The following is a 14255-nucleotide window of genomic DNA, read 5'->3' as shown; positions in this document are numbered from 1 at the left end:
AAAGAATTCTGGAGATTCGCTTACTACGATGATCACTGCATTGTATCCTATGTTATGGGCATCAAGACTGTAATCACTGAGAAATCCATAACCAAGTTTCTGAACATGGAAACAGCTGGGGGAAGAAGAATCTACAACATAAACCCTAGGGCAAAGTATATGTCCCATGAAGTTATCTCCACCATCTTCTCTCAGAACCCATAAGGGAAATCCACCAAGAACAAAGAGCTTCACCAACCTCTGAGAGTTTATTTGAAGAACATTCTGGGAACAATCCATCATCGTCCTTCTTCTATCTCCTTTGACTACATCAACACTGACCAGAAGTGCATTCTCTACTGTCTGCACAAAGGGCTGAAGCTGAATCTTCCCTCCCTCCTCTTCAAGTATCTGATGGACTCCGTTAGAGACACCAGAAATAATATGAAGCCCAAAAATTACATCCCTCTAGGAATATTAATCTCTGATGTTCTGATAGAGAGTGGGTTGGTGGACCATCTCATTTCCCTAAATCTGATGGAAGACGTCACTATGGACATGGGGAAGCCTTTGAACGGGAGGAATCTGAAAAACATGGGTTTAATTGACAAGGTCAGAGTCAAACCCACAAAGGACACCTCCTAGGAAGCTCTGAAGGACCAAAGGGAGATATCTAATGGGATGTATCTCTTCTCCAAGATTGATTCCCCAAAGGTCATCACCTGCTACCTTCAGGATCTTGAAGCCCAAGGAATTGACATTTTTGGCTTCATCTTGGATTGGCTACCGGACAAAACCACTTAATTTCATGAAGAGGAAGATAGAAGCATCTGAGAAGAAGAAGAAAAGTCTGAAGCTAGGAGAATCTTCAGCAACTCATAAGCAACTTGTGCCTCTAAGCTCTTCAGCACCTGGTAAGTCCCCAATCTTAAAAGTTCCAAATATTTATGGTTCTAGGAAAATACTCTAATTATTACCTCAACCACCCCCCACCATCTCTCCCTCTGAACCTACCATCTCTATACCTACAATTTTTGAACCACATCCTTCTGAACCCCATACTTTTGACCCTAACCAATCTTCACCTCCACTACCTCAATTTAACCTCACAACAACATTTATCCTCGTATCTGAAGATATCATGTTCAACGAACCCATATTACCCCTATCCTCTACCCCAATTTCCCCTCCCTACTACGATCTAACATCTAACTCTAAACATTTAGATATCCGTGACCCAACCTCCTCAACTCTAGCAGAACTTCAGGCCATAACTGACTATGAAAAGACTCAGTCTGTACCAGAACCTTCTGAAACCATTCCACCTCCCTCTGAACCCACTTTAGAACCTTCTAAAACCATTCCACCTCCCTCTGAACCCACTTCCAAACCTTCCGAACCCACTTATCAACCCTATGAAACTGACCTCATTTTTCCTCCATTGATGAGGTTTTTGCCAAGTTCTCATAGAACTCTACTTCAAGACTTATGCAGCTATCTGAAGAATCCAGGACCAGTGACAATCCTTCTAAAGTAAGGACTCACTGGAACGAGTTTCTAAGGTGGATGACATATGGAGACTTTAAGTTGAAGGGACTTTATGAACAAGTAAAAAATGACTACATCAGAAGTGTTGAAGAGAGGCTGGAGGCGCATCTAGCACAGAAGGCTACTGAAGTGACACAAAGAGAAGCTAAAGAAAGAGCTGATGCTAAGGAGGCAGCTGAGAAAGTTGCCGCAAAGGCTGAAGCTGAAGCAGCACTAGCCGTTGAAGCTGCTCGCAAAGCTGCAGAAGACACTTAGAAAACTAATGAGGTTGCTCTGACTCGAGGCGAGTCATTAACATCTGATTTAGCTTCCTTAGTCCTCAAGAATCTGGAAGAGCTACGAAAGAACAACAACTGGTCAGAGCCAGACTTGACCAGCAAGATCAAGTCAACTCCAGCATCCAGAATCTGCTTACTCAGCTACTTTAGAGGATGCCTCCTCCTCCAAACCCTTTAGCACTCTAGGATTATTTGCTTGTATTTTTCTAAGAGTTTTTTTTTGCCTCTGAGGCCTTTTCTTCTATGTTCTTCTGCTTTGTATCTCTCAGACTTATCAATGTAATTGTTCTTTCTGTGAATTTATCATTTGTGTTTTTAATAACTTTTTGAGTCTGACAAAAAGGGGGAGAAATAAATAAAAGTATTTTTTATGAAATAACATATCTAACTCTCAGAATGCACTGCTTACATTCTGACATTAAAATCAATTACACAGTCTAAGTGTTTTTACAGGATCTATCTGAATAAGGAAAAATGATTCTATATCTGAGAAACAAATAAAAACAAGATAAGCAACCTAAGAAGATCTGGTAAGAAACTCTCTACCCCATAAACCCTTTTCTGATACAAATGTCTTTAAATTTTTTTCTAAGTATCAAACTCAGGGGGAGATTGCTAATCTCATGGGGAGTTATACTCTTGTGGCTTTGATTCATTTTATTCAGTTTCCTTGAAAAATACCAATGTTTCATCAAAATTCTAGGTTTTTGTCATCATCAAAAAGGGGGAGGTTATTAGAACAAGATTTTGATTCTGCAATCTATCTCTAAGTTTTTATGATAACAAAGAATGAAATAATTTAGTACTCTAATAATTTTCTCTAAGTGTGCAGGTTTCTAAGGTAAAATGAATATGAGGAAACTAATTTTTGGCATCTGACATAGTCCAAAAAAGCTGAACCAACATGAAGAAATCATATCTAACTCTAAACAATAACACTTCTAAGAAGCAATCACATACAGAATCTCACACTGCAGTTTAACTCTGCTATCTGAAGACTCTACATATGAAGATCATTCAAGATAACATCTGAAGCTTATTTAAGATAACTTCTGAAGACTGTTTAACTCTACATCTGAAGACTATTCGAGAGAATCTATCTAAAGACTATTCAAGAGAATATCTGAAGACTTCAAGAATTTGCTTAAAGACTCTGACTTCGTTCACTTTGATTCATGCTCAACACTCTATCTGACATCACCGGATCAGGAAACTTAATCAAGAAGCATTGTAAGTATAATACAATTCTCTTTAAGGAAATTATGGATTATGTTCCAAAACTGCTATGGAAAGGACAAGAAAGTTAATACCCTTAATTCCCATAATTGGCAAGAAATCTCCAATGATTTCCCTCCAACGGTATCATCTCTAAGTACTATATAAAGGCATCATCACAACATACTGAAAATACCTTAATCCATAACACTTTGATCTACAACTCTCAACACACAACATATTTTCATATCTCTTATTGTAACATTCAGTGTTCACACAAGAGTTGTTGCTCATATTGTATGGTCATTGTTTCATTGTTCTTAAACTTGTGTTTATACTACTTATCTAGAGGCTTTAAGGCAAACACTTGTAATTCTCCAAAATTGTTGATATTCCTCAAGTGACTTGTTTAAGTATGTAGACTTGAGAGGGATAAATGATTGTTAAACTCTTAGACGTTTTTGTAATCTGTTGAGATTATTGGATTAAGTCCTTTTTGAAAGCGAAATCACCTTGACCGAGTGGACTGGAGTAAATTTGATTTTCAAGCGAATCAGGATAAACTTCTTGTGTTGTTAGCATTTATTTTTGTGTGTTTGGTGTTGCAATTTTTTTTATTACTGTGAAAACAATTCAAACCCCCCTTTCTTGTTTTTCTCTACCTTCAAATCAATTAAAAGATAGAAATAGTGAATTTTGGTAGGATCGAATGAAGATCATTGTAGACAAAATATTTAAGTGCCTTGGTTCTAAAAAAGGTGGTTGGCTTAAGGTCGAGTGAAGATCTTGATGAATTTGCAGCCTAGTGAGTTGTGTACATTTAAAGGAAGATATAATTTTAGACATGTGTTGCTTAGCAGTTAACTTAATGTTTTTAGTTTGTCTGTGATTATCTGTTGTATCAACGGATACTCGTAATAATTTCAAATCAGTGAAAGACCAATAAATTTTCAATTATTCTCCATTGGAGACTATATTAGATGTGAGCGAGAATAATGCATTGGACCAATATAAATCTGGTGTACAGTTTTTTTATCCCTAACTTTTTAAAAAATTGCATAGTTTGCACGTTTTTTGTTATTGTTTTATTTGATTTCTAGAATTTCACGTTGTTAGGTTTTTACTGCTTATAGTGATTTAACTTTTATGCTCAAGTTTCTCTTAGATTTTGTGAGCTAAACATTCTTCTGGTGATTATTCTAGAAATCTTTAATTGTAGATTGTTCTAAATTAATTTATTGGATTTTATACAAATATGTTGTTTGGATTAAACTAAATTAATTATCATATTGCTAGTTGTTCGATTGATCACATGTTTATCATTATTATATTCATTTGTGCATGCATACTCAACTGTGTAATTCCATTTTTAAAAAACTTTTAAACATCCATTCATGTACATTTTCTAAACTCTTATTTTTTAAAACACTTTTAGGGGAAAGTCTATTCACCCCCTTCCCTTCTAGAAAATTCTATGCCAATATCCAACTCAACACGACATATACTTTTACCATTAAGTCGACGAGAAGACTTAAGTACTTGTTCTTGATCCTCTATGGACCGAAGGGAACATTGTGACTCATGTTGTTCTTGTTGAAGAATGGATAAAAAGTTTAGATTTGTAAATCTACCATCGAGATAGGCCTCACTTGAAGGAGACACAACAACAACTAAAACAGATGATGAAGGTGTATTCCTCAACGTTCTTCTCACCTGGAGCATCATTTTCCAACCGTTCATCTTATCTGCAAGACAAAGTGAAAAAGGTAAAATAGTAAGTAACCTCGTTATATAATAACCAAAATAATAGAAGTAGTTTCCACTCCTACCAAAAAATGTTACGCCTATCCTTTTTTATGCCCACTTTCATTAACAAATGAGCCTCAATGTACCGCCTATTCCACTTTACAAATGAGCCTCAATGAGCCCAGAAGATCCAACACCATCAAGAAAGATAAGTCATTCCCAAAAAGTTGTAAGCTTATTCTTTAAATACTTTTGCTATTGAGATATATCATTGAATGTATATATGTATGTACTTGGTCCTGTTTGAGAATTTGTATGTACACCTTGAAGGAACATCAGGTTGAGTCTCACAAATACTCTCATGAGCAGTACTAAAGGTGTGACCAAGTAATATTTGTCCTTGAAGTTTTTCAAGTTGTTAACACCTTAATCATCTTCCTGCATTTCACAAGGGAGAGAAAACCTTGTACCTGATACGTGTCAACCGAAGTACATTGGATATTGAAAAGATGGAAAAAGAGCGACAAAGTTACAATGTCCTTCTTGTATTTGCAGTAGTATTGAAAGACTTTGACATGAACATCATTAAAGGGAAGTTGTCATCCTTATATAGTTTAATTATAAGCTATTAAAGAATTGTATGTTTAAAAATAAAAATAAAAATAAAAGTAAGGATGAAAAACTTATAAAGTGTGAGAGATTAAGGTTCTTAATTTGAATGAAAATAAGTAAAAATACTTAATTTGAATGAACACTAGTAGAAATTGACAAAATCCTGAATTTTCTAGAGATCTCTTTTATCTCTTATTGTTTTTTCCACTTGATTTCAAATATAAATGTGTCATTTAAACATATCATCAGATTTTAATGTTAATGTTTGTAGGATGTGTTTGAAGATTAAAATTTAGATATATTTTTTTATTTGTATTAGATTTGATTCTGATGAAAAGGTTTGTTGTATTGTGATGCATCTAGATGCTATGAAAGAAGTATTTTCGAGTTTTCACATGGATGCGGGAGAAATAGTAAGGGTGTAATGAACGATCCTTATTTTTCGGAGCCATGATGAGCAGTTTTTAGCCTCTTAACCCAAATAATTAAAATGGGCCGAGCCCAATCCAAACCCACCCTTTGTAGCCGTTGCCACGTTACCCTCCTTCTAAGCTTCTCCGTCGTTCTTCATCCTCCTCCTAAAACCCTAAAAATGGCGTCTCTGCAACTTCGAAGACTCTTACTCCGTTCCGTCCGTTTTCGTTCTATATCATTCATTTCTTCATCTCCGATCCAACCACATCCTCATTCCTCCCACCAATTCCCTTCCAATATTTCGTCACATTTCCAACACTCAACCATTTTCGCTCCACCTTCATTCTTCCAGACCAAATTCTTCTCATCGGAATCAGAATCAGAACCTGTTTCCCCAACCCAAACACTCTCAGAAGAATCGGATCCAATTGCCCGCGCAATCTCATCGGAGCTTCTCAAAGAACCAGAATCGGATCCCAACTCTGTCGCTCAGCGACTCCAACTTAGTTTTTCTCACATAACTCCGACGCCTAGTTTGGTTCTCCAAACTCTAAATCTCTCCCTTGAAGCTGGCAGAACTGTATTGGGGTTCCATCAATGGCTCGCTTCGAATCCCAAATTCACACACACCGACGAAACTCTATCTTACTTCGTCGACTACTTCGGTCGCCGGAAAGACTTCAAGGCCACGAACAAAGTTCTTGCCAGCGGCGGCGCGGGGTCCAATACCTTGTTAGCGGCAATCGACCGGCTTGTTCGCGCTGGTCGCCCGAGCCAGGTAGTTCAGTTTTTCGAGCGAATGGAGAAGGATTACGGTTTGAGGAGGGATCGGAGTTCTCTAAAGGTGGTTGTGGAGAAGCTTTGCTTGAAGGGTTATGCAAGTTACGCAGAGAAGATGACGAAGGATTTGGCTAAGGAATTCTTCCCGGATGAAGCAATGTGCGATTTACTTGTCATGGGTTATTGCATCGATGGGAAGATCGAAGAAGCTCGGAGGCTTGCCGGCGAGATGTATCGTGGAGGATTTGAGCTTGGTGTAGAGGCTTACAACGCCATGCTTGATTGTGTCTGCAAAATCTGTCGCCAGAAGGATCCGTTTAAGCTTAATCCCGAGTCTGAGAAAGTGCTTGTGGAAATGGATCATCACGGGGTTCCACGGAATGTGGAGACGTTCAATGTGTTGATAACAAATCTGTGTAAGATTAGGAAGACTGATGCTGCTTTGGGGTTGTTCTTTTTGATGAGAGGGTGGAGATGTAATCCCAATGAGACTACTTTTCTTGTTTTGATTAAGAGTCTTTATCAGGCTGCAAGGTTGGAAGAAGGTGATGGAATGATTGATGGAATGAAATCTTCTGGGTTTGGTGCTTTTCTTGATAAGAAAGCTTATTTTGATTTTCTTACCATTTTGTGTGGCATTGAGAGGATTGATCATGCTCTGAAGATTTTTGCTATGATGAAAGCTGATGGGTGTGAACCCGGGGTTAAGACTTATGACTTGTTGATGAAGAAATTGGGTGCACATGATCGTGTTGATAAGGCTAATGCTCTATTCAATGAAGCTCGGGGTAGAGGATTGGATGTGACTCCTAAAGAGTATGCTGTTGATCCGAGATTTGTGAAGAAGAAGGAGAAGAAAGTTAAGGGTGAGAAGAAAAGGGAAACTTTGCCTGAGAAAATGGCTAGGAAGAGAAGACGCTTGAAACAGATCCGGCTGAGTTTTGTGAAGAAGCCCAAAAGAAAGATGGGCTGATGATCTTATATTTTGCTCTTAGAAATAGACTTCTCTGTTTGAACATTGTTTTTCATTTTGTCATGATTAGTTTTACTCTTCCGTGTGCTTGGATGATGTAATTTAAGAATGGAAATAATGTGTTGAACGAATTTTAAATGCCACATATCCCTGTATTTTGATCTGGTATTTCTGAAACCAGAACCAAAGAATTTAAATTAACACCTTATTGCTCTTTCATCAAACCCAGTTTACTGTCCCGTCTTTTATTTTTCATGTAATGCACTTGCCTCGGCCTCTCTCCCCATTCTAAAATCATTCTACACCATGTTTCTATGGCTTCCTTTCTCAGTTGTATATAGAGTTGCTGCTATATCAAAGGAATCACATGCTGATTAGTGAAAGCTTCAGTTGTTTTGTTACAGTGAGTTCTACACTTCCATCACTTTATCATCGTAAATATTACTTATCTTTCTCAGTTTTGCTCTATTACAAATCAACCTTCATTCTGAATTAAAAAGCTTTTAAATTAGATATATCTTCCTAGAAGTTCTTATAAGTGATTGATTTTTTCAGACTCCTATGTGATCTGGAGCATAAGGATTGCCTTGACTTCTAGAGTTGTCTGCGGGCTATAGCCTTATCAATATCATTGGTGTTGTTTTCAAGTTCTAACTCCAAAAATCACAAATCGCAGCTGCCTATTTTCTTCAAATCTCAACAGGAGCTGATTTTCTTTTACAGTAATCTAAATTAAGCCTAAGCATTCAAAACGCACACCATGCAAAGTGTCGTGGTCTTGTCGTTTGCTAGTCATGAAATTAGATTTACCATTTGATTATTATGGGTACAGTTGTTGGTAAATGGTATGTGAACCTGATCTAGTGCTCAAGTATGTTGTTTCATTTGAAATATTGAAAATTGATGCATACGCCCATTCTTGCCTGTTAACTTTTGTAGGACTACCAATTTGCCAATACTGAAATTTACATGAGAACAATGTTTTATTGTTTGTTACACTTCACTGTGGCTCTAGTTAAGTCAATTCATCGCAGCTGAAAATAAATTTTAGCTTAATTGGTATTTGGTTCTAATTGTATGTCCATACATTCTAGTTATATATTTCAAATAGTTTTAAAAATTCCATTTTTCGACTGCGGAATTGTTATTATAATTATGCATTTCAAAAGTTGTTGAATACTTGTTGGCTGTAATTTTGTTTTATTCTTCAGACAAACTGTCATGGATAATAGTTTGCTTTATGAAATGAACTTTGGTGAGTATTATGAATGGTTAAAACTTAAAATCCAATTGTTATAGATTCAATTGGCAGGTTTTGTGGGTGTCAATCAAAGTATACAAAATATGTCATTCATACCTATTGAAGATGAAATTCTCATTTAAAAACCACCATATGAATAATTTTTGCAGAGATCTGGAAGAGTCAGTTTGCAGGGAAACATGGCATTAATGGAGAAAGATGAAGTCCTCTAACATAGTTATACTTTTGTATGAACTTTCACTCAAGTAAAGTAAGATATTTTAAGTATATGTATTTTTTTTTTAACAAAGATCTCCCTGTTAAAAAATCACGGACACACATTATGATGCATCGCAATCAAGTAATCAAGTTGTTTTAATAACTTCTAACGAGCAAACCTCGTTAAAAAATAAAATTGTAGACTAACTTTTGGACTACAAAATTATACACTAATAAGGTTTGCTCATCATAAAGAAAATATCAAAATAAGTTGGGCCAAGCCGACTCTGTTTTTATTGGCTCATAATATGCACTGTAGATAAAATTCAATTTTAGGATTTAATAAATCAGTGTTGTTTATAGCAAAAATGGTCTGAGCACTCATATAATGCCGACTCTGTTTTTAGATTTTGATTCTGTTTGGGTTTCTCTGTATGCATTCTTGGATGACATCACTTTTCTTGTCGCAACTGATTAATTGACTAGGCATTCTTTCAATAGAAGACATTTGTTTGTACATGCATGTCTGCATTTCTGTTGTGATTAATTGACAAGGTATTTTAGATTCATTGAATAATCAACGTATCTAGTTTATATATTCTCGAAGTACATTAATTATTCAATGTATCTAAAAATTAATTTTTTTCTTATACATAATATTTGTTTAAACTTAAAATATGAATGAAAAATCAAATATTATTTGTCTATAAATATTATTGAAGACAAATGTCACACCATAAGATCGTATCCCTTTAATATATTGTTATAGATACCTACCTTAGTGAACATTTGTGTCCTTATTTTCATCATCTTAGTCTTGATAAACATAAAATTGAAGTAATAGCTTGTTTGTCTCCCTTTGATTGAACCAATCCAATTGATGGCTGCTGTCATGAAATATGGTTTTCACCCTCCTCCCTAATATGTTGTTTGCCTCTTTTAGCATCATGTTTCTTCTTACCCCACTCATGTAGCCTCAGGTGCAGCTCTGCAGCAGCAATCAAGAAGTAAACAGCTTGCTTTGGAGTCAGGATATTAACAATCCCCTGCAAAGCTCTCAGCCTTAAATCATCAGCTTTATGAAGAATCTTCTCCAAACCTTCTAACTTAGCTTCAAGAACTGATTCAATTCTCTCTTCCAGTTCCTTCTTCTCGTTTTCTCCTCTTCCGATCATTTCAGAAACCACGTGAGACAACTCCACCATCGGAGCATCGGCAATAGTTTCCTGATGCTCGGCCATCATATCAGCGATTTCCCTCTCCTCTCTAATAGTCCTCCGTTGCAAATCATCAATCTCGGCGAGCTGAGACGCAGAGAGATCTCCCAGGTCACATGTTTTTTGTCCTTGAATAAGTTCATTCAACCTAGCTTGAAATTGCACACTGCATTTTGAATATAGTAAATGAAATGCCATGCTTGGTCTCCAACCACCAATCCAAAGAAAAGCTGCTTCTAAAGAGCTTAACCAGGGTGGTGAAAACATGGACAAAACATCTTTCTTTGCACATATAGATTTTTCTTTGTAGTAATACTCATAATGCTCAACAACCTTATCAATCACTACATGCATTTTGTCATCTGTGAGCTGAGGTTGAGCCGAATTTGCTACTACAAGTTCATTCAGATATTTGTTTTGCTCAACCATCCAACACTCAAAAAAATTGTGAAAACTTTCACCATCAAAGTCAATGTCATCAGTGGCCTTCTTGGAAGCACAGACATCACTTTTGATGGTGTAGAGTATTTCTCAATTTTCTTCTTGGTGCATGAACCAGAAAGCCATGTTTCCATGTTTTTATACTCAAATGGTGTGTTAAGACTGTAATTATTGCGGCTTTCAGTTTAAGGTTTTATGCCGTTGGTTTTTGTAGTACTTGACATTTTTTTATTGATAACTGAGACCTGGTTGTTATCGAAAATGTAAAGACTAGTTGCTCAAATTGTTTATTAGTTGTATATATGGAATGATATAATCCTAGTTGGATGAGATCTGGAGAACTTGAAGAAAAAAAAATGGCAGAAGTAACTAGAAAGCTTCACCAACTATTATTTTTTGAAAAATAATGCTTTCCCAATGTCGACCAAAGAAAGTCGGCAAAGTGCTGCTTCTTCAGGAAGAAAAAACAGAACAGAAAGCGTAAGAATTTCATTGTCATCTTGTGAATATTATATGTATTATTATTATAGATTTTGATTGTCCCAAAAAATTGACTGTATTGGTGCGGCTAGACCGCTTTTTTTTTTTAATTTTAATTTTGAGATAAAAATTGTCATGAGCTTAATGTATAAGGCATCCTTTGAATATTTGATGTTTGTTGTTATTGTTTTGTGTTACGGTCGCACTGGCATGTTACTCACCTGATCTCACATCACATCTAGCTGGATTCAAATTTCAGATAATTGTCTTTAGTCATTACTCGTCTGACCTCACTCAAAATTTTCTTCAAAACTTTTAATTATGAGTTCCAAGATAATTTGCCTTTATCCACCATCTTGCTCTTTTTCAATTCGATTAAAAATATATGGTTTGAATTAAGTTTATTTTTAAATTTTTTGATAAAGCTCAAATCGAATCAAATTAAAAAATAACACATTGGTTTAGTTTTTATTAATCGGGTACATTAAATAAGTGCAAAAATATTTGAATAAAATGATTTACAATAATTAATTTTTCATGATATTATAAAAATATCTATAAACATATAATTTTGAATAGGTAATTAGTGGTTCCCCGGATAACACAATTCGTTATCAATTTTTTAATATAAAATTAAAATCAAATTAAAAGTATTGCATGTTCACATATGGGACTTCACTCTTTTTCTTTTTCTCTTAAATTTGAGGCTTAGTTTTAATGATGATATAAGTTATGAGAATTAATTATTGTTGGTTTAGATAGACAATTCGGTGGAGGAGAATATTGGAAATTTGATGCTTCGACCATTTATCATTTTGTTGATATCTGTCTTAACTAAAAAAATATCTAACCTAAACATTATGATTTGATTTAGATTTCAGTATAATTCATATTTGTTCGAACCACTAAACACATATTCTTCACTTGTGTTAGATTTGCCGACATCAAAGTCTTTATATATCATGTACACTTCTCTTCAATTAAAATTACTTGAATTTTTATTTTTTTCATAACTTAAAAATATCGTGTTTGAAAGGTTTATTATATCTTATTTAGAATTCAATGTCGCTCATTTATTAAATATCACCTTTCGTCCAATGGTGGATGCCACTTCTTATGAAAATAAAGATAAAATTATTTTACACTAAAATATATAAGATTTTAATGCATTTTTAATCTTCTATTTTGATGGTTTTGTCCTTTTTTTAGTGATCCAATTTTAAAATTAAGTTTTTTGTCTCTCTATTTTATGATTTTTATAATTTTTTAATCCCCTTCCATTTGTTGTGTACATGTGACGGTGAAGTGACATTACTAATTATGATAATAAAATAAAATACTGATATTAATTAATATCCATATCATTTATTTTATAATCAAATTAATCTTTAATAAAATAAAATAAAAAATATTTTACAAATCAATCTATAAATTGAATATTATTTATAACAGTTTTATTTTATGTTTTTACTTATATAGTATTGATGGGTTTATGAGCTTCACCATGGCAACCATGTTTAAAGAATTAGCAAGAGTTTGAAACAGATTACTCAAATTGTAGTTTTATATTCGTGACATCCTAAATGGATGTCTTCGTCTAAAAATGATAATGTCTATGATATGATTTGAGGAGCTGCCTTCGACACTAATCACGTGTATAATGTCGTTAGTCAAAGTAAAGAGAGTCAACCACTACCCCCTGAAGATCAGACGATCAATACCTCCTTATAATCAGGAGGGAGCAGTTGCCGCCACTTAGGGTTACCCAAAACCCTAGGTCCAAATACCCTCTATAAATATACCTCTTGTAGACGAGGAAAAAGACAGGTCATTACATCCTAAGCATAACGCTTAGACAGATCATAAATCATACTCATCACACCCCTTATACGCTTACACATAAGCACATCATTCATCTACAGAGCCTCTCACCTCACGTGATTAGGAATCCTGAAACCACCGTACATGGCTTCTTGTCGCAATGGGTAAGCCCTAACCATCCAAACTGTTATAAACTTACCTATTAAGATCTCTGATCCCTTTTGCTTCTTGCAGGAGGAACACACACACCTGTACTTTTTGACTAATACAGTGGTACCCACCGTGGGGCCCCAGTTGGTACTATTGATAATTCCTCTCTCTCTCTCTCTCTCTCTCTCTATCTATATCTATATATATATATATATATATATATATATATATATATATATATATATATATATATATATATATATATATATATATATATAGTGTTTGATTAGTAGATGAACTAAAACATAACCTACTACGCATTAGTCAATTTTGTGACAGTGATTATGAAGTCATGTTTAATAAGAACAACTTTATTGTCATGAATGAGTGTGACAAGTCCATAATGTTCAAAGGTAAGAGAAAAGACAATGTTTATAAAAATTAATTTCTCTTAATTAGTTGATCAGAAGATTCTTTGCCTTCTGTCAGTGAGTGATGAAAAATGGCTATGGCACAGAAGGTTAGGTCATGCTAACTGGAGAATAATCTATAAGCATAGCAAGTTAAAACTTGTTAAAGGACCTCCAAAACTTAATTATCACTCAAATGCTCTTTGTGGAGCATGTCAAGTATGCAAAATTAACAAAACTTATTTTAAAGCTAAGAACATTATCTCTACCTCCACGTTGATTTATTTGGTCTAGTAAGTACTGTATCAATCAATGGAAAGAATATGGATTTGTCATAGTTGATGATTGTAACACCTTGATTTAATTATTCTCTTATTTAATTATTTTTTAATTTAATTGATTCATTTATTTAAATAATTATTCTTGTGATGTATGACATGTTTGGATGGTGATGACATTTGTGGTTATTTTTGTTAATTAATTAGTTTAGTGAGAATTAATTAATTAATTAATTAGAAATTGGAGAAGATATGAAGAATCAGGTTAGTTGTAGGAATTGAGAGAATTCAGTTGGTGAATGGAAGAAAGTTGAATCTTAATTGGGAAAAAAGTATAATTAAGAGAAATTAATTAGAACCATATATATTCTAAAAGCTAGAGAAAATTAGGTTTTCAGAGAATTTTTCTATCAATATGTGAAAACAAGAGGCATTGAGAGAAGAACATTGTAAG

General features: G+C 34.6%; 1 protein-coding gene and 1 pseudogene across 1 annotated transcript; one reads left to right on the top strand and one right to left on the bottom strand.

The window, feature by feature from the left end:
- Nucleotides 1-5786: 5786 nt before the first annotated feature.
- LOC127101131 (pentatricopeptide repeat-containing protein PNM1, mitochondrial) lies at nucleotides 5787-7769 on the top strand. Its single transcript, XM_051038467.1, has one exon. It carries the CDS (start codon nucleotides 5869-5871, stop codon nucleotides 7543-7545), a length of 1677 nt encoding a protein of 558 aa, XP_050894424.1. The 5' UTR covers nucleotides 5787-5868; the 3' UTR covers nucleotides 7546-7769.
- Nucleotides 7770-9682: 1913 nt separating this feature from the next.
- LOC127102146 (protein DOG1-like 4) lies at nucleotides 9683-13109 on the bottom strand (annotated as a pseudogene).
- Between the last annotated feature and the right edge of the window lie 1146 nt (nucleotides 13110-14255).

Source organism: Lathyrus oleraceus, chromosome 7 (assembly GCF_024323335.1).
Source record: "Lathyrus oleraceus cultivar Zhongwan6 chromosome 7, CAAS_Psat_ZW6_1.0, whole genome shotgun sequence".
Lineage (NCBI taxonomy): Eukaryota > Viridiplantae > Streptophyta > Magnoliopsida > Fabales > Fabaceae > Lathyrus > Lathyrus oleraceus.
The sequence above is the reverse complement of the archived record's forward strand: the minus strand, read 5'-3'. Positions and strand labels throughout refer to the sequence as shown.